Here is a 23,651-nt window from a genome sequence, read left to right on the forward strand (position 1 = left end):
GTGTCCTGTACAGAAAAGCAGGACAAATCCAACCCGGCCAATTACTGCCCTATCAGTCTACTCTCAATCATCAGTACAGTGATGGAGGGTGTCATCGACAGTGCTATAAAGTGGCACTTGCTTCGCGATAACCTGCTCACTGACACTCAGTTTGGGTTCTGCCAGGGCCACTCAGCTCCAGACCTCATTACAGCCTTGGTTCAAACATGGACAAAAGAGCTGAACTCAAGAGGTGAGGTGAGAGTGACTGCCCTTCACATCAAGGCAGCATTTGGCTCAGTATGGCATCAAGGAGCCTTAGCAAAACTGGAGTCAATGGGAATCACGGGAAAACTCTCCGCTAGTTGGAGTCGAACCTAGTGCAAAGGAAGATGGTTGTGGTTGTTGGATGCCAATCATCTCAGCTCCAGGACATCACTGCAGGAGTTCCTCAGTGTCCTAGGCCCAACCATCTTCAGCTGCTTCATCAATGACCTTCTCTCCATCATAAGGTCAGAAGTGGGGATGTTCACTGATGATTGCACCATGTTCAGCACCATTCGCAACTGCTCAGATACTGAAGCAGTCCATGTAGAAATGCAGCAAGACCTGGACAATATCCAGGCTTGGGATGACCATCTCCAACAAAAGAGAATCTAACCATCTCCCCTTGGCATTCAATGGCATTACGATCGCTGAATCCCCCACTATCAACATCCCGGGGGTTACTATTGACCAGAAACTGAACTGGAGTAGCCATATAAATACCGTGGCTACAAGAGCAGGTCTGAGTCTAGGAATCCTGCGGTGAGTAACTCACCACCTGACTCCCCAAAGCCTGTCCACCATCTACAGGGTGCAAGTCAGGAGTGTGATGGAGTACTCTCCACTTGCCTGGATGGGTGCAGCTCCAACAACACTCAGGAAGCTCGACACCATCCAGGACAAAGCAGCCCACTTGATTGGCACCCCATACACAAACATTCCTCCCTCCACCACCAACGCACAGTGGTAGCAGTGTGTACCATCTACAAGATGCACTGCAGCAACGCACCAAGGATCCTTAGACAGCACCTTCCAAACCTTCAACCAGTACCACCTAGAACATGAGAACTAGGAGCAGTAGGCAATTCAGCCCCTTGAGCCTGCTCCGCCATTCAATACGATCATGGCTGATCTCATCTCGGCCTCAGCTCCACTTTCCTGCCCGTTCTCCATAACCTTTCAACCTTTTACTAATTAAAAATCTGTCTATCTCCTCCTTAAATTTATTCAATGTCCCAGCATCCACCGCACTCTGGGGTAGTGAATTCCACAGACTCACGACCCTTTGAGAGAAGTAATTTCTCCTCATCTCAGTTTTAAATCTGCTACCCCTTATCCTAAAACTAGGACCTCTTGTTCTAAATCTAGAAGGACAAGGGCAGCAGATGCATGGGAACACCACCACCTGCAAGTTTCCCTCCAAGTCACACACCATCCTGACTTGGAACTATATTGCCATTCCTTCACTGTTGCTGGGTTAAAATCCTGGAACTCCCTTTCTAACAGCACTGTGGGTGTACCTAGCCCAAATGGACTGCTAGGTTCAAGAAGGCAGCTCACCACCACCTTCTCAAGGGCACTTAAGGATGGGCAATAAATACTGGCATAGCCAGCAAGGCCCACATCCCAGGAATGAATAAAAAAAATCATAGACTCTATTTTTATCCCAGAATAAAATACACCAAGGTTTCTTTAATGAACAACAAAATTATCAGTTTATTATAAAACAAGACATAACCAGGAATGCAGCAAAGCATTAACAGAGTGAAATATAAAAGTTCCCTTTTACCTTAGCCCCACACACAAACACACACACACACACACACACACTTTATAACTGAAAAAATAAAAATTTTCTTTTTGGAGCTCTGTTACAAAAAAAGACAAAAAGGAATACTTTGGTCAAATACTTGCTCATCCTTGAAGAAAAGAAAAGATATGGACAGATGTCAGTTGTCCCATTTTGGTTTGGCGTCCCAAATATGCGTAGACGGCTGTCACTGGAATCTTTCTAGAACAGTTCTTTTTAGGTGACGTTGAAGATCAGTTTGGCAGGCTTTCCAGGAGAAATGCAGCATCAGTTTCTCTATTTCTTGGACTTGATTCTCAGGAAGTTCTCAAAGAGATGGAACGGGGTGCTAATGGTGACTGCTCTCTTGGCTGGTTTTCTCCAATTGCCTTCAAAATAGTTCATACCCCAACACACTGTCCAAAGCGAAATCAAAAACAATATCTCCAGAGTCAAGCCTCCTGACCTCTATAAATCTTGACCTGTCATTTCGCCATCAACATCTCCCCAAGTCAAAACGCCCCTGCTGGGTATTTATCTGCAGACAGGTGACTTCCAGTAAATGTTGTTTTCAAATGTCTTTTCAATGACCCCACTGAGAAAAACATCCATGGAATCCTTTTCTGTTTTCCAAAATAAAACAATGTCTATAATTCTAAAATACGAGTCCTCAAAAAAATACTCAACAAAAAATATAGAAGCACCGTCATAACAGAAGGAAGTATATTCTTTCCTTTGATATTTTAGTTGCAGGAGCCCTAACATTTTTATCTGACAAATAATGTTAAAACCACTGCCTTTCTGCATGTGGATGGATTGAGAAGACAGCAGCTGCATGCTCCTGTCCACATGCAATTTGTTTCCATTTCCCAGACAATATGTCATACATTGAGAGGCATATTAATTTTTCCATCTATTGGACAATCTAAATGATTTGGTGAGGTTGATTGCTGAATTAGATTACATTGATAATTATTTAAAAATAGATGAGAAATGAATTTGGGCATTTGAAAATGAGCACTAGGAACTACATTACAAAGCAATACCTAAATGGTAATCTTGTTCAGAGAGATTAAATAAGGAATGCCTTTCTGGAGTTGGGACCAAAACATGTTCCTGTGGCAAAGTAGAGGGAGCTGCAATCAGCCTATGGCTGTGATATAGCTCATCTGGGAGTACTTGATACTAACACTGGCTGCCTGAAGTGGGAAGAGTTCCATTCCCTGCCATAAACATCTCCCACCCTGACGAGCACAAAAAATAAGAAAAAAAAATTACTTTCAAGCTTGTTTAAAAATAAGCCATATACCAGTTAATTAGAAAACCTAATTTTACTTTATCAAAATTGCAATCCTGGTCATCGCTTTTTAAAAAAAGTATTTTGGTCTACATTATGTAGGTAAAGCCACATAGGAGGGACCTGCAAGCAAATCTCACAGCTTGTCCTAAGAGGATGAATGGCTTCTGCGAAACCAACTTCATGTTTTTGAACACAACTATGCATAAGATGCACGTCGATAGGACAGTTCTCAAACATTTTTATTGTTGCATGAGACAGCTTGAGTTTCATTGTCCCAGAAAATCATGGTGCAGAAGTTTTGATGTGGACGGTGCACTACACTTTTTAAAAGATGTGAAAAATCTTCAGTATTGTTCATTTCCTCCTTGAGCAGAGATGAAGATTTTTCCAGAGTAAGCACACTGTAAGACCAGGTTTAAAATGGTGCAGCCAATCTCCACTGCTATACTCGTCTCTAGCAAGGATCTGCACCAGGAACTTTGCCTCACAAAATTACCTCCTTTCAATTAAACTATAACTAAATAGATTAACAAAGTTGGCATTGTTTGCATATCTTTGTGTTGCTCCCAGAGGAAGAAAAAGAGCTCTATTTACTCATAGATTGGCCAGTGCTTGGGCCAATGTGTCGACATTATCTCTTGCTGCATCTGCAAGGCAGGAACCTGGAGGAGTATGTATGTTTTCACTAAGCATTGGTATCTTGACTGTTCAGGGCATTAAATATTTTGATACTGCTATATTCCAACCCAGCTGGAGGATTCTCAAAGCCCCATCTCAATTTTTGCATGATCTGTTCATTATTTGCATGCAGTGAATGAATGAAAGAGAATGTTTAACAAATCAACAATGATCTACCTCATTATTCTAAAGTGTGTTTTTCTAAGGTACTGGTCTGAAGAAAATGTTAAAAGTGCTGTGAATGTTACCCAATTTAACACGCTAAAATATATGGATGTTGCATCAGACTCCCTCCTAGCTTTTGAAAGCCAAGCACCAACAGCTAAAATAACAGCTCCTTCTGATTTCCTATTAGAATAAATAACTAATGAGTTGGTGGCTCCAAAACAACCATAATATTATAAGCTTAAAATAAATCTTCAGACTTTGTAAAGTAACAATCACATTTTATTCAGATCCTTTAAACGTAAATGTTGAAGATAAAATACCATAGAACAGACAGAACAGTGAAAGAACACACATCTGTATGGGCCTTCCTGAGGTTGCTCTTAAGCTTGTCCTGAAGCTGGCAGTCATGTGCTCTCCAAAATGCCACAGGAAAGTAATTAAGTTACAATGGGTGATGCAAATTGTTTTAAAAAACAAAACTGGGCGAATAATGAACAGTTGGGTAAGTCCAATATGGAAACAAAAATGCCATTCTAAGTATTCAGATTTGCATTGTGTTTAAGGACGTTGTTTACAAAATGAATAAATTCCAAAACTGTAAAGATTTTCTTGCCTTTAGTGAATTTTTGGTTTTGTCTCCACACAATGGGCACTACATACTAGAAGGATATTCAACTATAAAGTAAACTGACAATTTTAAACTTTCTTTTTAGAAATACAAAAGCTAATGTGGTAGGCTGCAATCCTGATGTAATTGTGTCATTGATTTTGCATCATTAGTTGATTAAAAATGTATTCATTAATAAGAGAAAATAATACTGCAACATTTTTCCTAACATTGTTTCAGCATTTTTAATAATAAAACTTTTAATTGAAGAAATAACATGTAATGCTTATTATCTTTGTTAAATTAATTATCTTCTGTAATGATCTTCGAAAGGAGACAGATTTCTAATGTACCATCCTCCCCTACAGAAGTAAAACTGAAGGCAACAGTAATTATGTGTTATATGTTTTAATCAAGCAATTCATCACAGGATGACAATTATTATAAAGTTTCATATGCAGTTTTGGATACTGCATTACCAGAACTCATAATACATTCAACACCATATACTATACAGAACCTTCAGGTATTGTCTCATCATTAATGTAGATCTGTTTTAACACTCTAACTTGCAGTTTTTAGTATCTACATTGTACAAATAAATAAAATAAAGACTAGGAAAAGAAAAAAAGGTTGTTGCAAGATGTTCCACAAACACCACATTATAACACAGGCATTTGTACCATCCATAATTCAGAAATTGCTTGATACCAATATTAGATATACTTTACAGTAAGAATGGAAGCTCAATACCATTTGGATTTACAGTTGTCAAACCTGGAATGTTCTTAAAAACCAATTGTGAAACTGCGCATAAATTTCAAACAAGTACATACAATACCTAGTACATTGCATTTTTTAAAAAATGTGCAGTTATTTATCTTCAAATAGTCCTTTTGTTAACTTCATATTCAACAGCATGGAACAATGAATGTCCAAGGATGTCCTTGATGAGGCAGAGACAAAATCCATTTGGTTAAAGTTGAGAAGCAAAAAGGGTATGATCACGTTACTAGGGGTATTCTGTAGGTCTCCAAGTAGTGAGAGAGGGAGAAAGAGGAGCAAATCTGCAGGGAAATCACAGAGATGTGCAAGAATAATACAGTGGTGATATTGGAGGACTTTAATTACCTAAATATCGATTAGGATAATGGTAAAGGGTAAAGAGGGAGAGGAATTTCTGAAATGTGTTCAGGAGAACTTCCTTGATCGGTATGTTCTCAGCCCAACTAGAAAGGAGGCATTGCTGGATCTGGTGCTGGGAATTAAGGTGGGCCAAGAGGACCAAGTGTCTGTGGGGGAATACTTGGGTAAGAGTGGTCATCGTATCATAAGGTTCAAATTGTAATGCAGAAAAGCAAGGAATGATATAAGGTAGGACAGCTGGATTGTAAGAGGGCTAATTTGAGTGCAATGATTCGGGATCTAGCCAGGATAAAATGGAACCAGAGACTGACAGGAAAAACTGTAACGGAACAATGGGTTATCTTTAAGGAAGAGATGCTTCAGGTACAGGCTAGGAACATTCCAACAATGGCAAAAGATAGGGGAACCAAAAGCAGGGCTCTGTGGATGACGAGGGAGATAGAGATTATGATGAACAAAAAAAGATAGTGTATGATGTATGTCAGGTGAATTCCTCAAGTGAGAACTAGGCCAAATATAAGTTGAGAGGGGAGGTGAAGAGGAAAATAAGACTGGCAAATAGAGAATAAGAGAATAGAATGGAAGTCAACATAAAAGGGAACCCAAAAATCTTCCACTGGCATGTAAATAGTAAGTGGGTAGTAAGTGGTGGAGTGGGGCTATTAGGGACAAAGAGGATGATATATGCTTAGAGGCACAGGGCATGGCTAGAATACTTAATGACTTCCGCGTATTGGTGTTTACTAAGGAAGAGGAATCTCACAAAATATCAGTAGAGGCAGAGAGAGTAGAGGGAATGGATAGGGTAAAAATTGAGAGGGAGGAGGTACTGGAATGGCTGGCTATGGTTTGGATAGAGAAGTCACCTGGTCCGGATGGCTTGCATCCCAGGATGCTAAAGGAAGTGTGGGAGGAGATAGCGGAAGAGCTTGCCATAATCTTCCAATCTTCCCTAGGTATAGGGGAGGTGACAGAGGATTGGAGAGTGGCAAATGTGACACACTTATTCAAGAAAGAGTGTAAGGACAGTCCTAGCAACTACAGACCAGTAAGTTTAACATCAATGGTGGGTAAGGTTTTAGAAACAATAATCAGGGGAAAAAAATCAACAGGCACTTGGAGAGGTTTGAGTTAATTAAGGAGAGCCAGCATGGATTTGTAAAAGGGAGATCATGCTTGACTAACCTAATTGAACTTTTTGATGAAGTAACAGAGAAGGTTGATGAAGGGAATGTTGTGGATGTTGTCTATATGGATTTTAAGAAAGCGCTTGATAAAGTACCACATAAAAGGCTGGTTAACAAAATTGAGGCCAATGGAATAGGAGGGCCAGTGCCCAACTGGATTTAAAAAATTGGCTTCAGTACAGAAAACAGCGAGTCGTGGTAAATGGTTGTTTTTCAGACTGGAGGGTGGTGGATTGTGGTGTTCCCCAAGGGTCGGTGCTAGGACCACTGCTTTTTTTGCTACATATAAATGACTTGGATCTTGGAATACAGAGTAGAATTTCAAAATTTGCCAATGATACCAAACTTGGAAGAGTGTCAAACAGTGAGGATGGTATGAACCACCTGCAGCAGGACAGCAGAATGGGCAGTCAAGTGGCAGTTGGAATTTAATACAGACAAGTGTGAGGTGATGCATTTTGGCAGAAGGGATAGAGTGAGGCAATATAATCTTAATGGCGCAGTTCCAAAGAGTGTGCAGGAACAGAGGGACCTGGGGGTGCATGTGCATCGATCTTTGAAGGTGGCAGGACATGTTGAGACAGTGGTTAACAAAGCATATGGGATCTTGGGCTTCATAAATAGAGGCATAGAGTACAAAAGCAGGGAATTTATGCTGAACCTTTATAAAGCTCTGATTAGGCCCCATCTATTCTGGTCACCACACTTTAGGAATGATGTGAGGGTCCTTGAGAGGGTGCAGAGGAGATTTACCAGAAAAGTTGCAGGGATGGTGGATTTTAGTTACGAGGTTAGGTTGGAAAAGCTGGGGTTGCTCTCCTTAGAACAAAAGAGATTGAGGGGAGATTTAATAGAAGTGTACAAGATTATGGCAGGTTTTGATAAGTTAGACAAAGAAAAACTTTTCCTATTAACTGATGGTACAAGACTAGGGGACACAGATTTGAAGGTTTTTGGAAAGAGATGCAGGGGGAATGTGAGGAAGAAATTTTTTTTTCCAGTAAGTGGTAATGACCTGGAACTCGCTGCCCAAGTGGGTGGTGGAAGTGGAGACAATGATTTCAATAGGAATTTGGATGGGAATTTGAAGGAAATAAACTTGCAGGGCTACAGAGATGGAGTGGGAGAGTGGGATGACTGGATTGCTCTGCAGAGAGCTGGCATGGACTTGATGGGCCGAATGGCCTCCTTCTATTCCGTAAATGACACTATGTACAGTACAGCAGGAGAGTGCTTAATGTTCTTTTAAGCAGATTTAATATCCTCTATATAAAATTCTGTGTCCCTGTCATAACAATCAAGCTTGTTTTGCAATTTTCTTCCCCATTGTTTAAGTCTCTTTTTCTACTATTGTGGTTATTTTCTAGCAAACCTTTCTCCCAAATTTCAGTTCCCTTGTCAAATTCCACTGAACAAACTCTACATAATCACGAGAACAAAATAGAAACGCTGTGAGATACAGTAATTGTGGTAGTTTCTCATCTAACTCACTGTAAACCTTCAAAATTAAAATTTAGCAATTGCAAGAAGCAGTGAGGGTGAACTGGAAATATGGAGACACCTTAAAAAGGTTCCACTATATTATGGTACATATCCAATCTCACTTCTAAGCTCAAGACTTTGGTGCTTCTTGGCTTCAGGTTCTCTCGCTCATTGTCGCTTATTTCGTGCTCTCTCTCCCACTCCTTCACTTGCTTTCTCCCACTCCTCCTGTACTTGCCTTTTTCTCAATCCCACTGCTCCTTCACCTCTCTTGATCGCTCCTAATTTTACATTACTTCTATTTCTCTCTCTCAATTCTTTTTCACTTTCCCCTTTCCTCTCCTTTTTTACTCTTCATTACCTGTCTTGCTTGAATATCTCTGCAACACTTCTGCTTCCATGAGGGGAGATTTTTTTTTTTGATTTGTTCCTGGAATGTGGGCATCGCTGGCTAGGCCAGCATTTATTGCCCATCCTTAATTGCCCTTGAGAAGGTGGTGGTGAGCTGCCTTCTTGAACCGCTGCAGTCCATGTGGGGTAGGTACACCCACATTGCTGTTAGGAAGGGAGTTCCAGGATTTTGACCCAACAACAGTGAAGGAATGGCGATATCGTTCCAAGTCAGGATGGTGTGTGACTTGGAGGGGAACTTGCAGGTGGTGGTGTTCCCATGCATCTGCTGCCCTTGTCCTTCTAGGTGGTAGAAGTCACAGGTTTGGAAGGTGCAGTGGCAGAGGGGAGAAGAAAAAAACTGCTGAATAAGCAGACTACCGGACAATGAGGCCAGCTGCTGGACAAGGAGCGCTAAGGATGGGAGGCAGCAGGTTACTGGACAATAAATCCAAAGAGTGGGTGGTGGTGGTGATGGGGTGGGTAAGTGCAGGTACAATAGCACTGGATGTATTTGGTCAGAAGATTAAAGAGGCATAAATGGACCGTGAAACCCTAAGAGAAAAACAATGACGACATTTGTGACTGTCCTGAGGGGAAGGACTTGTGGTAGCGATGAGGACACCAGCAAGCAGAATCATTCACGTTAAGTTTAGACTGTGGACTCCAGTTCTCCCATTCCCTCACCAAATTGCATCTGGACAAGCCTCATGCCCCAACCAATGGGACACACCCAGTTTCAGTGCCAGTGGTCTAGAAGAACTGAATACCAAAACATATGCCCCTTGCTTTTGACATCTACTTTATTAATGATTTCTGAAAAAGTCCTAAAGCCCAAGAAACGATATGACTCTCAGTGATTTTAATTGTATATATAGGATAGCTTCCATAAATTTACCAATGTAACGTGCCAAACATATCAGAGAATTATTTTTAAATAACTGATATGGAATCCTGCTCGATATTCTAAAACAACAATAATGTACATTTATATAGTGCCTTCAATGTAATAAAAACATCCCTAGGCACTTCACAGGAGTATTACCACAGAGTATTTGACACCTAGCATACAAAGATATTGGGACACACAGCCAAAAGCTTGGTCAAAGAAGCTTGGAATTAATGGGCAACTTAAGGAATAAAGAGGTGGAGAGGCAGAGAGGTTCAGGGAGGGAATTCCAGAGTTTAGGACCTAGGCAGCTGAAGGCAATGGTGGGGCAATGAGAATCGGGGATGTGCAGAAGGCCAGAATTGGAGGAGCACAGAGATCTCAGAAGGTTATGGTGCTGCAGGAGGTTACAAAAATGGGGTGAGGCCATAGAGGGATTTTAGTACGAGTTTGAGAATTTTAAAATCGAGGTATTTCTGGACAGGAAGAATATAGGTCAGCGACACAGAGGTGATGAGTGAACAGGATTTGGTGTGAATTACGGTACAAGCAACAGAGTTTTGTATGAGCTCGTTTACGAAGAGTAGACGGTGGGAGACTGGCCAGTAGAGAATTGGAGTCAGGTCTGGAGGTAACTAAGGCATAAGTGAAGGGGCTGAATTTTGCCGGCAACGTTGAGAAGGGCCCGCGCATATTACCGGCAGCGGGGGAACCGGCTGGCGGCGGGCCCTTCATCTCCATATGCAGAGTGCCACTAAATAGATGGAAAATAACTCATCTGCCGTTCCACGCCGATTTTACGGCCTCCGTTCGGCCTTCGCGTGCCTTTGGAACTCTGCACGGAGTTCCGAGGCGAGAACCTGGTTGGGAGGGGGGAGTAATAATAATTTCAGGGAGGGGTGGAGGAGCGGGGAAAACAAATTTAATTGGTTGTGTGAATGGTGGAAAGGAGTTAGAGGCCAGATGTTAGAAGGTTGGGGGGAAAGTTTGGGTATTTGTGAAATCAATTGATGGTCATTTCAGGCAATGTAATGACCATGGGGAGGGGGGGGGTTTGCTGTTGGGGAAGGGCCTCCATTACCTACTTTCATGTTTAATGAAAACCCATTATTTTTGCCTTTAAAAATTACAATTAATTGTAAGGGCTTAAAGCCATTTAAAGATGGCGCTGGCACCTGCACGGTGGCGCCAGATGCCGTTACCGGGGACATGGAGGCCGCCCCTATACAGCATCAGGGCGGGCGCTCCGCCCCCACTATTTAAATGAGCCCCTGTGCTAATTACCAGCTGGACTTTTACGCCACCCCAGCGAGCCGGATGGTGGCCGGGGGGGTTGGGGGGGTGTGGTGGTTGGTGTAAAATTGAGTGGGAGGCCTTCCCGACCCGCTTCCGCTCCACTTTACGTGGGCTGGGCGGGGGGGGGGGGGGGTGGTGGTGAGAAACGGGCCGCCTACCCCAGGCCAATCAAGGCCCTTAAGTGGCCACTTAACTGCCACTAAAGGGCCTTGGTCTGCCTCCACGGGAATTTTACCCATGGCAAGCGGGCGTCAGGGAGATGTGAAAGGCCGCCCAGTGAAACCTGGCGGCCTCTCAGCGCACCGGGGAGGGTCGCCCCCGCTTCCCCAAATACCTCCAGGACCCAAGACACCCGCCCTTTCCCCCAAATGACCATCATTGCTTCACCGGGGCGCGACCAATTAGCCCTGTGAGGCAACCCTAACTTACCTGGACTCCTGGCTCCATGTCCTTGGCTGGGTTGCAGTTCTAGCAGTGGCCACTGCTCCTCTTGGCGCTGCTGGGACTAAGGGCTGCCGGCCCAATGATTGGCGGCAGCTCAATGAGGCGGGACTTCTCCCTCAAGCGGGTGGAAGTCCCGCCTCAGAACAAGAAAAGCCCGGGGACCTGTAAAATGTGGGCTGGATTCCCGGGCCGGGTGGAAGCAGGTTCGCCACTGACTTTTATGTCGGTGGCCAGCTCCCGTCCGCCCAACGTAAAATCCAGCCCATCGTGGGGGCTCCTCAGCGGCCGCTGAATGCGGGCACCCCGCCGAGTTCAAAGGGCGTGGCCGCAAAGTGCAGCGCCTGGATAAAATTCAGCCCAGGGTTTCAGCAGCAGATGAACTGAGCCTGGGTTGATATGGGCATTATTATGGAAGTCAAAGTAGGCAGTCTTGGTAACAGAGAGGATATGGGGTCAGAAGCTCAGCACAGGGTCAAATAGCGTGCCAAGGTTGTGAACAGCTCTACAGGCTATGGGCAGTTAAGCAGAAATCCTTCAAGGTGAGACAGGTTTAAAATAGTGCAATATAATATACTTTCAGGTGACAGTTATATTCAGTGATCTTACCATGGCTGTGGAGTGCTACACAAATGTTTCATTGTTGAGATGGACAAATGTAAAGTTAAGATAAATAACTGCACGTACACAACAGAGCTTCTTGAAATTGTGTTTGAATCATAACACAATGGCAACAAGTATCAGTCTAACAATGGATTAGACATTAATATAATTAAAAGATGTGAATATTTAGTACACTTTAAACACATAAATATTACTGTCCAGCAATACATGCTACCATACACATTGTACAATCATTTTATAGATTACGTACTTTCTCATCAAAATTATTAAGGATCTGCAATTTACAAAATAGGTACTCAGGCATCAACCGGTCTGATACTGTAATCGCACAATATTCTGGTGTGACAGAATGCCAAACTGCAGATGTTTTTCCTATGCTTTGAAACAGATTGGTTGGCCATAATCAAAAGCTTGTTCACAGTTTTAATTAACAAGCTGGTGGAATATATATGTCAACATAAGAATTAAAAATGAAGGATAAAAATTTAATTTTGATAAAACATTACCTTTAAAGCAATGGTGCATATATTGTGGTTTACAATCCTGCATGTTATTGTCACATTAATACATTACTTTGAAGTGTAGTGACTGTTGATATCTGGTCAAATATTTTGCACACAGCAACATCCACAAACAGCAGTGAAATGAATTATCAATTAATCTGTTTTTGGTAATATTGGTTGCAAGAGGAATGTTTATCTGGATACTGAGAGAACTCTGCTCATCTTACAATATTACCATGGATATGCAACTTGAACTATTGGAACAGGCAGGCACAGCCTTGGTTTAACGTATTATGCAGAGGACAGCACCTTGACAATAGAACTACCCGCCATGGTGTACTGGAGTGTCAGCGTGTTCAACAGTGGGCTTTCATCCTGCTATCTTCTGACCTTGGATACAAAAACCAAGTTGATACTCCTTAACATATGCCTACTCCATCCCTTTTTACGTCCTCAATTAATTCCTTTCCTATAAGAATTTATCTTTCTCATGTTTATCCTGGTTATTCTCATCCTCAATAATTATCTTGAGGTGTTTCTTCCCTCGACTAATCTTTATTTGGGTGTCATTTTAGGGAGCTACCAATGTGAATACAAGAGCCCATAAATATAAATTAAGTTCTGAATCAACGCTGATCTCTGACAGACCATAGCAATAACCACCCCAAAATGATCTCAATTCTACCAACTGGTGGCCAACCCTTGATGCTTTATTTTCGATAATCCACCACTTTCCTACAGGGATTCCCTATGTTAACATTTCAACTGTCAATTCTCTAGATTACAAAATAATCTTCCATATCAATGTTATCTGGTCCATTATGAGAACAAGAATAATTTACTTATTGAAGCATGGTGCAAACATAAAATAAATTGGCTGAGTAAAAATTAATAATTGGAAAAAATATGGGAGACCTGACTTCAGGATTACACACAGATAAATAGTATTGGGGTTTATCACTATTAAAAAGTGTAGAATTTCAAAGAAAAACTATTACAAATATTTACATGATGCTTCTTTTTCACATAGCATATTTGTATTGTTTGAGGAGCAATAAGAATCAAAAGAAAAAACAATAATTTGTGACGGGCTGGGAGAAGCTAGATTTTTTTTGAAGAGGTAAAATCGTTCGCAATTTTCAGCTTAATCTCAAATAGATTGTCCAAACAATGATCCTAGGAGTTCATTGGGTATCTACACTGAAATTAAGAACAAGCAGTGACCAATTATTGTAAGTGGAGAGTACTTAAATCACTGCACTATTCACTAAAATGACATACATCAGTATATAATTCCTTAACAGTTAAATGAATATCAATATCTCATAATTCAGTGTTCATTGCAAATGATAATTAATAAGTGTCAGGTAATACAAGTAACCCAATAACATACAGTTTAACGTGAAGGAAAATTAGTATGAACAAAGTGACCAGTTCTGATCAAGGCACAAGAAGTATTCTGTACAGACTTTCTTAAACCAGGCATTTCTACCAAAGTGAATATTCACAATAAAACAGCTTCAAATATAATACTACTCAAAATCAAACTGGACACAAAACCAAGTCTGTGCATGAGTAAAATAATTGGTAGTCAAGCCATTGTGGCCAGAATTATAGCACATTCCTTTTAACTTGTGCCTGCTGGGAGATATAAAAAACCCATGAATTAGAAGGAGTGATGGAATACAGGAAATCTGGAATATGTTTAATTTGTTTGCTATTTCACCCATTTCAGTCAGACAGATTTTAAATAACAACAGCAATGTCCAAATCAAACTCGCAATTAATGAAGAATCATCAACTATCCAATTGCATCTTCAAAGGAGTGTGCTATATAAAATCAATGATCCTTTGACAGGTTTAAGCTTGCTGGTCCACATGTGTGTGCTAACAAGATTTGATAATACATGCCTGCAAATAGACTTTTGTTCAACAAGAACAAAAACCCAAAACCATAAAGACAAAGGAAAGCTGCAGATTTAGATTAAGGCATGAATTACACCTCATGGTTGTTACAATAGGCAGTTTTTTTTAAAGAGGTTTGTCAGGTGGTGAAACAATCACAATGTTAGGAGCGTAATCTGTATTTGGTCAGTTAATAGCTCGTCTTACAACATAAAATGTGCAAACTGAAAACATTTTGTAGCATGAAGGAGCAGAAAACTTGGAATGTTACAAGCTACACATTAATTGGCTGTACAAACAAAAAAAAAACTTTTACAGTGTCTTCCATATAGTAAACTCTCCTGCGTATTAAAAATGTACCTGCATTTATTTCACTTTTAATGAAGGCAGTTTGGTTCAAAATCATAGAGAGAAAATGTGTTTAGAATATGGTGACAGGAAACAATAATAACTAACATCTAGTTTCCATTAAGATAAAGGTACAATTAGACACAACATACAAGGGGTAATTTTCCACTTCTGTGCTCCTGGAACACAGCATTGCCTGCTTGGAGTGCACGTTAGAATATCTGGTGCAGCCCGCCTCATCTTCAGTCCAGTAAATTTAATGGATAGAAAATGAGGCTGGCTGCTCACAATGTGGTCTCCTCTACATTGGGGAGACCAAACGCAGACTGGGTGACCGCTTTGCGGAATACCTCCGCTCAGTCCGCAAGCAGGATCCCGAGCTTCCGGTTGCTTGCCATTTCAAAACTCCCCCCTGCTCTCATGCTCACATCTCTGTCCTGGGATTGCTGCAGTGTTCCAGTGAACATCAATGCAAGCTCAAGGAACCGATTAGGCACACTACACCCTTTCGGACTGAACACTGAGTTCAATAGTTTCAGAGCATGCCGGGCCCCCCATTTTACTTTTATTTTCAGTTATTTTTTTCTTTTTCCTTTTTTTTAATATATTTTTTTGTATTTATTTTATTTTATTTCCTCTTAGTTTGTTCAGTTTGCTTACCCACTGTTTTTTTCATGTTTGTACTTGTGGCTGTTCAATGTTCAGTCTGTTAACACCCTTTCTTTACTAATGCTTTGTCTTTCAACACACCATTAACATATCTTTGCTCCATGACCTTCTGGTCAGCTATTCTGTGACCTCTACACCTTCTCCTTTGTTATCTCTTGTCCCACCCCCACTTCACTTGCTTATAATCTTTTACATTTCTAATACTTGCCAGTTCTGAAGAAGGGTCACCGACCTGAAACGTTAACTCTGCTTCTCTCTCCACAGATGCTGCCAGACCTGCTGAGTATTTCCAGCATTTCTTGTTTTTATTTCTGGCTGCATAATAGCTGCATCATCGTGCACGTACTATTCAAATGTGAACTCCTGATCTGTGCTGCTCTCCACTGGAACTGCAGAAGTGGAAAATTACCCTTATATTGTGCACTTGGTCCACTTATTATTAGGCTTATATATGTACTGTTTCCATCCATGGTTATGTCACATGGCTCATTTGGACTAATGGAAATGCAACCCACACTATTTTAAAAAAAACCCTAGAAATTCTAGAACTTGTACAGTGCACTGTTATCGAAAACTGGTCAGAGAACAGTCAATGGATGAGAAAATAGATTAAAATCACATAGATTAAAAGCTAAGTCATTATTACAAAAATTACAGCAGTCATTCTGGATCCCTTAAACAGGCTCAATTCTTCTGCAAAAATTCATTTCTCCTTAACAAATATGTTGAGCAGTGAACCTTTAACACTTAGAAATCAGAACACAACTCTAAAGAGAGAGGTGGTAGGTATTTAAAAAAAAGTTTGGGTCCACAATGTTTTGGCTTTATTTTAGGAAGGCAATAGAAGATCCGTCAATGTATAAAAGTCTTTGCTTTTTTTAAACTATAAGCTCACCAACAGTTTGTGATCCTCAGTTTTGGTGCCTTTAAAATGTGCATGCCAATTACATCTTGGGATTTTCTACTCCAAGGATCAAAAGAAATTTCTAGTAATATAGACATTTAGGGTCCCAATAATTTTTGGGCTCGTTAACACTGGATGGATCTTTTAGTTTTCTGTCATTTTTGCAGTAAAGTGGAGGGAATGGTTATAATACAAAATTCATATATATAAAAAAAAATCAGAGTTTAACAGTGACCACACATGCTCCAGCCCTTCCAAGGCACAGTGGTGCAACCTATAGAAAAAAACAGAAGTATGTTTATCTTTCTAAAAATAGAAGTGGATGCCAAGCAAATAAAATGAGTTAACAATTTGACATTTTTTTTGTATAATCCTCACTCTCAATCCTCACTCTCAATCCTCTTCAATTACATGCTTTTTAAAAATTTTTTACAACAGCATCATTTTTGCACTATTAGAATATGAACACTAAGAAATGGAGAATATTTTGCTCTGAATACTTTGCCTAATGAAAGTGAGGCCACAACAAAGCTATGTAGTAGTGTAGCAGAAATGCCCTGTGAATTACCATAAACGTGTCCTCAAAATGGAGGCAGCAGTCAAGCTGAATGCTGGGAAAGAGCTTATAGTACTTAAACCATGAAAACGTATACAAACAAAACATTATTTATCGGTATTAGGAGACAACCCAGCTTGACTATAGGACTGAAAACAGCTCAGAAAAGGGGGACACAATGATATTTTGGAGCACAGAGAGGTCATCAAAGAGTGCTTCGTTACAGAGTGTTAAAGTCAAAAGTGGTGCTAGTGGGATTTGGGGTAGGAAGTTTGCGTTTTTTTTTACCTCCAGTAGCCGGAGTGTTTTTCTTTTGTCTCTAAGCTAGGAAACTGTAACTTGCTATTACTTTTACTAAGTCAGTAACTTAAACAAGATAAATCAATTAATTAATAAAACTCAAATAATTAATTAAATTAAAACATTTATTAACTAACCAAATAAGTACATAAATAAGGTTAGATAGACACGGCAGGGCAGGTGGTCTGCCATAACTGCAGCATGTGGGACTTTGTGGAGAGCACTGCAATCCCAGACAATGATATCTGCGGTAAGTGTCTACAGCTTGAGGAACTTTGGCTCAGAGTTCATGAGCTGGACTCCGAACTGCAGACATTGTACGGCATCAGAGATTGGGGAGAGTTACCTGGACACTTTGTTCCAGGAGGCAGTCACACCCTAGGGAAGGGTACTAAGGGAATTAAAGGATATGGGGATTGTGCAGGAAGGTGCAGTTGAGATGGCTGATGAGCCATGATCTTGTTGAATGGTGGAGCAGGCTCAGAGGGCCAAATGGCCTACTAGAGCTCCTATTTCTTATGTTCTCATCTGGACCTATGCAAGACCCTTTGCAAGCAAAGACCAGAGGCACTAGGGAGCATACAAATGATCTGGTACGTCTAGGTACTGGTGCTATTCACTGATTTAAAGATCACTGATTCGGGGTTGTATGCAGTGATCGACACAGAAAAGGTTAAACTTTCTAACACATGTGTCACTCAGATTGGACACTAGAACTGGGAAATTTTCTTTGGAAATTAAGGATAAACAAGAAAGGAGTTTTTGATATTAAGATCCTCAATTCTTAGTTTAGTTCTTGCAGTAGTCTTTGTAGGTGTAGGATTTTTTTGCCTAGTGCATGTAGCAAGATATTTCTGTAAAATCAAAGGGCTGAATTTAGTGAGCCCGTTTGCAGCGGGAATGGAGGCACGGCAGGGTCAGAGAATAGCGTCGGATGAGTCAGCCTCTAGGCCTGTGATGACTTCGGCGTCTGACTTCTTGCTGCCTGAGGCCTGGAGGGTCCCGGCTGCCTGATGGTTTCCTGCATAGGTGCAGGACTCTCCTCAGGCATTGCAGCTGCTGGAACAGGACTCACTGGCAAAGTGGCTGAGGAGCCGCTGTCCACACTCAGAGTGCCCTGAGGGAGACCCCCGCTGTGGAGGTCAGCCTCTCCTCCTCCTTTTTAAGGCTCACTTGAACCTCCCTGCTCACCAGAGAAGGACAAGTAGCTGGAGAAGACTCCAGGCGCTTCATCTTTCTCTCGCCTTCCCACTGCTGCGTTGAATTCATGGCCAAGGTGATGCTGTGCAGGTCTGCGTGCATTTGTGGGATCTGGCTCTCCATGAGGGTCACCAATCTCTCAATACAGGAAGCCATGCGCTCACATGTGGCCGAGATGCAGCCATGCATCTGTCAGGATGAGGTGATGCTTAACCCCTTTTGCGAGCGCCTTTGTGGTGCCTCCCTCCCCATGTCCTGCTTCCTCCTGTGTAGCCACATGCAATCCCCAAAAAGGAACGGAGTATGGAGCAGTCACTTTGGCAGGACAACAGAGATTGTTGACCCTCTTGTGGCACTGGACCCTTTTTGGGGGATAATCCCACGGCTGCTGACCCTCTCTGTGATCTCCACCCAGGCTTGCTTGGTCAGGCTGGAGGACCTCTTCTTGCCATCCCTGGGGAAGACAAGCTCCTGCCTTTCCCTTGCAGCCTGAAGGAGAATCTTAGGGAGGCATCACTAAACTGTGGAGCCACCTGGGGTCTTGCCTCTGCCATCCTGCGGTGTCCTTCTCCAGGGGGTGGGGGTCCAGGATTCACTGCAGCAACGGCTTTCCCAGAGAGCACTGCAAATGAGTCCAAGGCAGCAATGCAAGCAGGGCGTGCCACCATGATGGCCTCTCAGAATAAAATCAATAAAGATTCACCTTAATGCGTTCAAAGATACACTTACTGGGCTGAATATAGTAAACCTCTCACGGGTCCCGGCAGGTGACCCGATGTGGGCACCTTCCCTGCTCGTCACATGTGTAGCCAGAAGACGGGGAACCCGGCCAATCATGCGATGGGGGCAGGATTCAAGCTGCCGAATACGCAGTCAGATGACTCCGGAGCAGGCGCAGGAGCCATATTTGACCTAGAAAGGTCACAAAATTTAAGGTTGCACGACTATTCCAGCCAGATAGAGGCAAATATGTGTCACTTAAATATAGAAGGGAGTGACAATTAAGATAGCTAGTCCAGATACAGTTACCAGTATGGAAGGTGAATTAACCTATCAGCAGAGGATCTGGGAGGAATGAATAACACTTCTGCAGCCAGAGGCTCATCACTTTGATTTTTCAGAAGGTTAACACCATTCTTCTAATGGAAGACAAATGACTAGTTCATCTTTTTTTTTGTTCATTCATGGGATGTGGCATTGCTGGCTAGGGCAGCATTTATTGCCCATCTCTAATTGCCCTTGAGAAGGTGGTGAGCCGCGTTCTTGAACTGCGACAGTTCATGTGGGGTAGGTACACCCACAGTGCTGTTAGGAATGGCGTTCCAGAATTTTGACCCAGTGACAGAGAAGGAACAGCGATATAGTTCCAAGTCAGGATGGTGTGTGACTTGGAGGGGAAATTGCAGGTGGTGGTGTTCCCATGTGTCTGCTGCCCTTGTCCTTCTAGTTGGTAGAGGTCATGGGTTTTGAAGGTACTGTCTAAGGAGCCTTGGTGCGTTGCTGCAGTGCATCTTGTAGATGGTACACACTGCTGCCACTGTGCGTCGGTGGTGGAGGGAGTGAATGTTTGTGGATGGGGTGCCAAACAACGGGCTGTTTTGTCCTGGATGGTGTTGAACTTCCTGAGTTGTTGGAGTTGCACCCATCCAGGCAGGTGCAGAGTATTCCATCACATTCCTGATTTGTGCCTTGTAGGTGCTGGACAGGCTTTGGGGATTCGATGACATAGTGGCAATGTCACTGGACTAGTAATATAGAGGCCCAGGCTAAAGCCCTCGGGACACAGATTCAAATTCCACCATGGCAGCTGGTGGAATTTAAGTTCAATTAATTAATAAAAATTCATCTTTTCCGGCACAGACACAATGGGCCAAGTGGCCTCTTTCTGTGCCTTAAACTTTCTATGAAACTTTCTATAAGTCAGGAGGTGAGTTACTTGCCACAGAATTTCTAGCCTCTGACCTGCTCTTGTAGCCACGGTATTTATATGGCTACTCCAGTTCAGTTTCTGGTCAATGGTAACCCCCAGGATGTTGATCTATGCCAGCTCATAAGGACTAAGTCCTGCACGTTCTGAAAATATTGTTAACTACAAGCATAAAGACTTTAATTTATTCAAAAACCTAATGATGTTAATTTGTCAAGTATCTAAGGAATCTGTGCAAAATTAATCTCAGACACTGATCTCAACTGAAAATTTATAATCAGCAAGAGGTTTATGCTGATTTACTGTGACATAACTGAACTCTCTTGTAACATCTTATTTATTTTGTCAATCAACCCTATTAATCATTTACATACTCAATATTTAAGTACTGCTAACTATAATTCTAAGGTTAATAAACAATTAATTCATGACTTTATCGTCTGACTTCTTTGTTAAAGTAAACATAATTTCCTTTTGTTTTCGGCGGAGGCCAGTGGGCTGCTGGGTAAGTAAAACACTATATATTTGGGCGGTTTAAAATAACTTTCCTTTCATTGCAGCAGCTTTTTCGGGAGCAGAGTGCGAGCGAGTGAGCAGCTGGGAAGGTCAGTTTGAAAGTAAACATAATTTCCTTTTGTTTTCGGCGGAGGCCAGGGGGCTGCTGGGTAAGTAAAACACTATATATTTGGGCGGTTTAAAATAACTTTCCTTTCATTGCAGCAGCTTTTTCGGGAGCAGAGTGCGAGCGAGTAAGCAGCTGGGAAGGTCAGTTTGAAAGTAAACATAATTTCCTTTTGTTCTCGGCGGAGGCCAGGGGGCTGCTGGGTAAGTAAAACACTATATATTTGGGCGGTTTCTGAACCCGAGACACCACACTTGTAGTGTCTCCCACCCGCCCTCCTCCTCTAACCAAAAAAAAGGACTCGGTGGGTTGTATATAAGGTAAGGCTTTTTCTATTTCTCTGGTTTTATCGTGATTGGTAAAAACTTTTCGTTCCTTTTTCATTTAACTAAGTTAAGCTTAAGATTAAAAATGGCAGGAGATCTCAGACCCGTGTCATGCTCCTCTTGCTCAATGTGGGAGCTCAGGGACATGGCTGATGTCCCTGACTCCTTCACGTGCAGGAAGTGTGTCCAACTGCAGCTCTTGTTAGACCGCATGACGGCTCTCGAGCTGCGGATGGACTCACTTTGGAGCATGCGCGATGCTGAGGAGGTCGTGGATAGCACGTTTAGTGAATTGGTCACACCGCAGATTAGGATTGCTGAGGGAGAAAGGGAATGGGTGACCAAAAGGCAGAAAAAGAGCAGGAAGCCAGCGCAGGAGTCCCCTGCGGTCATCTCCCTCCAAAACAAGTATACCGTTTTGGATACTGTTGAGGGAGATGGCTCACCAGGGGAAGGCAGCAGTAGCCAGGTTCATGGCACCGTGGCTGGCTCTGCTGTTCAGAAGGGCGGGAAAAAGAGTGGAAGGGCTATAGTCGTAGGGGATTCGATTGTAAGCGGAGTAGATAGGCGGTTCTGTGGTCGAAAACGAGGCTCCCGAATGGTATGTTGCCTCCCAGGTGCACGGGTCAGGGATGTCTCAGATCGGCTGCAGAACATTCTAAAGGGGGAGGGTGAACAGCCAGTTGTCGTTGTGCACATAGGCACCAATGATATAGGTAAAAAACGGGATGAGGTCCTACAAGCAGAATTTAGGGAGTTAGGAGCCAAGTTAAAAAGTAGGACCTCAGAGGTAGTAATCTCAGGATTGCTACCAGTGCCACGTGATAGTCAGAGTAAAAATGAAAGAATAGTCAGGATGAATGCGTGGCTTGAGAGATGGTGCAGGAAGGAGGGGTTCAGATTTTTGGGACATTGGGACCGGTTCTGGGGGAGGTGGGACTATTACAAATTGGACGGTCTACACCTGGGCCGGACTGGAACCAATGTCCTTGGGGGTGCTTTTGCTAACGCTGTTGGGGAGGGTTTAAACTAATGTGGCAGGGGGATGGGAACCAATTGAGGAGGTCAGTTGACAGTAAGGAGGTAGTAACAAAAACCTGTAAGGAACTAGATAATGAAGTCAGTGTGACTAAGGGGAAGAGCAGGCAGGGAGCAGATGATGAACGTAAAGGGACTGGTGGTCTGAGGTGCATTTGTTTTAATGCAAGAAGTGTAGTAGGTAAGGCAGATGAACTTAGGGCTTGGATTAGTACCTGGGAGTATGATGTTATTGCTATTACTGAGACTTGGTTGAGGGAAGGGCATGATTGGCAACTAAATATCCCAGGATATCGATGCTTCAGGCGGGATAGAGAGGGAGGTAAAAGGGGTGGAGGAGTTGCATTACTGGTCAAAGAGGATATCACAGCTGTGCTGAAGGAGGGCACTATGGAGGACTCGAGCAGTGAGGCAATATGGACAGAACTCAGAAATAGGAAGGGTGCGGTAACAATGTTGGGGCTGTACTACAGGCCTCCCAACAGCGAGCGTGAGATAGAGGTACAAATATGTAAACAGATTATGGAAAGATGTAGGAGCAACAGGGTGGTGGTGATAGGAGATTTTAATTTTCCCAACATTGACTGGGATTCACTTAGTGTTAGAGGTCTAGATGGAGCAGAATTTGTAAGGAGCATCCAGGAGGGTTTTCTAGAGCAGTATGTAAATAGTCCAACTCGGGAAGGGGCCATACTGGACCTGGTGTTGGGGAATGAGCCCGGCCAGGTGTTTGAAGTTTCAGTAGGGGACTACTTTGGGAATAGTGATCACAATTCCATAAGCTTTAAAATACTCATGGACAAAGACGAGAGTGGTCCCAAAGGAAGAGTGCTAAATTGGGGGAAGGCCAACTATACCAAAATTCGGCAGGAGCTGGGGAATGTAGATTGGGAGCAGCTGTTTGAAGGTAAATCCACATGTGAGATGTGGGAGGCTTTTAAAGAGAGATTGATTAGCGTGCAGGAGAGACATGTTCCTGTGAAAATGAGGGGTAGAAATGGCAAGATTAGGGAACCATGGATGACAGGTGAAATTGTGAGACTAGCTAAGAGGAAAAAGGAAGCATACATAAGGTCTAGGCGGCTGATGAAAGACGAAGCTTTGAAAGAATATCGGGAATGTAGGACCAATCTGAAACGAGGAATTAAGAGGGCTAAAAGGGGTCATGAAATATCTTTAGCAAACAGGGTTAAAGAAAATCCCAAAGCCTTTTATTCATATATAAGGAGAAAGAGGGTAACTAGAGAAAGGATTGGCCCACTAAAGGACAAAGGAGGAATGTTATGCTTGGACTCAGAGAAAATGGGTGAGATTCTAAACGAGTACTTTGCA

The 23,651-nt window shown here is 42.4% G+C and overlaps 1 protein-coding gene across 3 annotated transcripts in view; it reads right to left on the reverse strand.

The window, feature by feature from the left end:
* Positions 1 to 4,220: 4,220 nt before the first annotated feature.
* Positions 4,221 to 23,651, reverse strand: part of LOC137372677 (kelch-like protein 5) — a 211,094-nt gene continuing 191,663 nt past the window's right edge. For all 3 annotated transcript variants that reach the window (XM_068036734.1, XM_068036744.1, XM_068036724.1), the window contains one exon: positions 4,221 to 16,624. In XM_068036734.1, coding sequence (XP_067892835.1) covers positions 16,568 to 16,624 — 57 coding nt within the window. In that variant the 3' untranslated portion in view covers positions 4,221 to 16,567. The remainder of the gene's footprint in view (positions 16,625 to 23,651) is intronic.

The sequence above is a fragment of the Heterodontus francisci genome, chromosome 1 (genome assembly GCF_036365525.1).
Source record: "Heterodontus francisci isolate sHetFra1 chromosome 1, sHetFra1.hap1, whole genome shotgun sequence".
NCBI lineage: Eukaryota > Metazoa > Chordata > Chondrichthyes > Heterodontiformes > Heterodontidae > Heterodontus > Heterodontus francisci.